Source organism: Mastomys coucha, unplaced genomic scaffold, assembly GCF_008632895.1.
Source record: "Mastomys coucha isolate ucsf_1 unplaced genomic scaffold, UCSF_Mcou_1 pScaffold21, whole genome shotgun sequence".
Classification (NCBI taxonomy): domain Eukaryota; kingdom Metazoa; phylum Chordata; class Mammalia; order Rodentia; family Muridae; genus Mastomys; species Mastomys coucha.
In genome coordinates, this window is record NW_022196904.1 from 16,550,105 (window position 1) to 16,552,804 (window position 2,700).

Below are 2,700 nucleotides of genomic sequence, written 5' to 3' on the forward strand. Positions count from 1 at the left end.
CTGGGGGATGTGAGAGCAGGGTATGGGGGTCTGGGGGATGAGAGAGCAGGGTATGGGGTCTGGGGGGGTTACAACAGGCTCACCTGCACTAGCATATTCCATCACCAGGTATAGCGTCTTCTCCGTCTCTATCACCTCAAAAAGCTTCACTGAGGAGAGGGGGTGGAGAGGTTAGGTTAGTGTGAAAGAGCTGGCCATTCTCCACCCAGACTACAGCCATCTGCCAATCGCTGAATGTCTCCCCCCAGAACCCCCAGTGGCTCCCTATGCCTGGCCAGATTTTCCATGCTGGTCAGCTTCCCTTTCTCTACACAGAGTCTCAGCTCAATGAAGCCTAGGCCCCGTGCCCATGTTGCGGGCAATTGCAATGGGCAGTGACGCAGTAAGTCATCGCCACATCCAGGCGGGGCTGCACTGTACTCCCCTCAGTGACTGCCTCTCCTAATGACCATGAGTGCCATGGTTCCTATGGACCCTGAACAGGCTAATCTTACCCAGTCACTACAACCCTGATACAGATCGGAGCTCTAGAAAACAAAGCGGATGCCCAGGGAACCTCAGCCATGCAGGAGTGACTGCACCATAGCAGCCACTTCTCTCTGAAACAGCCCCACCCTCCCTTTCCCGGGGCTCCGCCCACGGCCAGCTCCATCCTCTCCTCACCTATGTTGGGGTGATTGAGTCCCTTCATGATTCGGACTTCTCTGAACAGCTGGGCCAGGCCAGAAAGGAAGAACAGACAGCTGAGAGTGGGGTGGGGATCCCCTCCCCCTCCAGGCCTGCTCAGGCCCCAGGTCTCACCCGCCAGGCACTGTGTTCCCACCCTAGTCCTTTCTCTGGGCCTCACCTTCTGTAAGCTACTGGGGTTCAGCTGGGTCTTATCAATGATCTTAATAGCGACCTATGGGTAGAAGAAGGTGGGAAGGTCAAAATCCCCCAGCCCAGATCCCATAGCACGTTTGGGGCCAGCCTGGACTACACTAGACATGTGCCACATTATGTCAAAAAGAATTCTTTTTAAAATATTGAATATTAACTATTTTTTTGCTTGTTTGGTTGGTTGGGGTTTTTTTGTTTTTTGTTTTTTGTTTTTTTTTTTTTCAAGACAGGGTTTCTCTGTGTAGCTCTGGCTGTCCTGGAACTTACTCTGTAGACCAGGCTGGCCTCAAACTCAGAAATCCACCTGCCTCTGCCTCCTAAGTACTAGGATTAAAGGCGTGCGCCATCACTGCCTACTGAATATTAACTGTTAATTGAGCTAAGTATAGTGGTTCAGGCCTATAGTGCCAACAACTGGGAGGCTGAGTGAGTCAGAGACCAGCCTGGTCTACATGGCAAGTCCTAGGCTAATGAGGGGCTGGAGAGGTACAAAACAGTGACTGTGCATGCACAGGGCCCTCGGAGTTCAGTTGCCAGTGCCCACCTGGTGGCTCCCAACCATCAGTGACTCCAGTTACTGATACTAGAGTTGTCTTCTGGATGCCTTTTCTCTCACACACACACACACACACACACACACACACACACACACACACACACACACACGCCCACACACACACGCACACACACACACACACACACACACACACACACACACACACACACACACGCCCACCAGCAGAAGCACAGACACACAATTTAAATAAGTAAATCTTATCCCAGGTATGGTAAAGCACTTGGGAAGCAGAGGCAGGAGGATCTCAGTGAATTCTGGGCCAGCCTGGTCTACATGATGAGTTCCAGGCCTGACAGGATTGCACAGGAAGACCCTATCTCGAAAAGGGGTGGGGGGGGAACCCTAAAAATTAAAAATGAAAATAACAAAATCTTAAAAAAAAAAAGCAACCTCTGGAATGGTATCATCCCCACATATGGGGACCAGCCTGTGCGCCGTGGGGAGTGGGCCCTGTGCCCTTGTCGGCTTCTCTTTTTTTGAGAATTTTGTCAGGCACTTTCCATGCCAGTATTGAGACGATCATATGGTTCCTTTCATCTGTGAATGTGACGAAGCACAGGAATAAATTGTGGAGAGAAAAACAAGTCCACATTCCTGGGAGGGGCCCAGCACTGGAACCACACGGATGGTGAGGATGGTGAGGATTTCATCCCTGATAGTGTGTTGGAGAAGAGGGGTGGTGAGGCTGCTCAGAGGCAAAAGCCACAAGCCTGACACCCTGAGTTTGAGCCTTGAAGCCGATGGGGTGAGAGGAGACAGGAAATGCCTGCAAATTGTCCTTTGACCTCTATACATGTGCACACTTGCAAAATAAATGAATGGAGAAAAATGAGAACAAAACCAATTTTGATTTGAGCCTTAGTCGATCTAGCAAAATCCTATCTCAAAAAAGGAAAGGGTTTTCGTTTGTATTTACACTAATGAGTAATACCAGCCTGACGTTCTGACTCCTAGGGTTTGTTTTGCTTTGATTTTTAAATGGACTGGAACTCACTATGTAGACCAAGCCAGCCTCTGACCTCACAGAGAGCCTCCCACCTCCACCTCCTGAGTGCTGGGATTAAAGGCATATGCCACCATGGCTGGTTCTTAGAGTTCTGGGTTGTGCTGTGCTCTTGGGCACCAAACTCAAGCCCTTGTACAGGCCAGGGAGGAACCCCCCTACCACTGAGTTTCATCCCAGCCCCTCACTGGGAGATTCTAGGCAGGGGCTCTACCACTGAGCCACACCCCAGCCCCTCACT

General features: G+C 50.7%; 1 protein-coding gene across 2 annotated transcripts in view; it reads right to left on the reverse strand.

Annotated features, from left to right (window-relative positions):
* Mark4 (microtubule affinity regulating kinase 4) overlaps positions 1-2,700 on the reverse strand; it is a 34,548-nt gene that overhangs the window by 22,878 nt on the left and 8,970 nt on the right. For both annotated transcript variants that reach the window (XM_031385560.1, XM_031385562.1), the window contains exons 3-5: positions 848-901; positions 664-712; positions 84-149 (exon numbers count right to left, since the gene is read on the reverse strand). In XM_031385560.1, the coding sequence (XP_031241420.1) occupies positions 84-149; positions 664-712; positions 848-901 (169 nt within the window). The remainder of the gene's footprint in view (positions 1-83; positions 150-663; positions 713-847; positions 902-2,700) is intronic.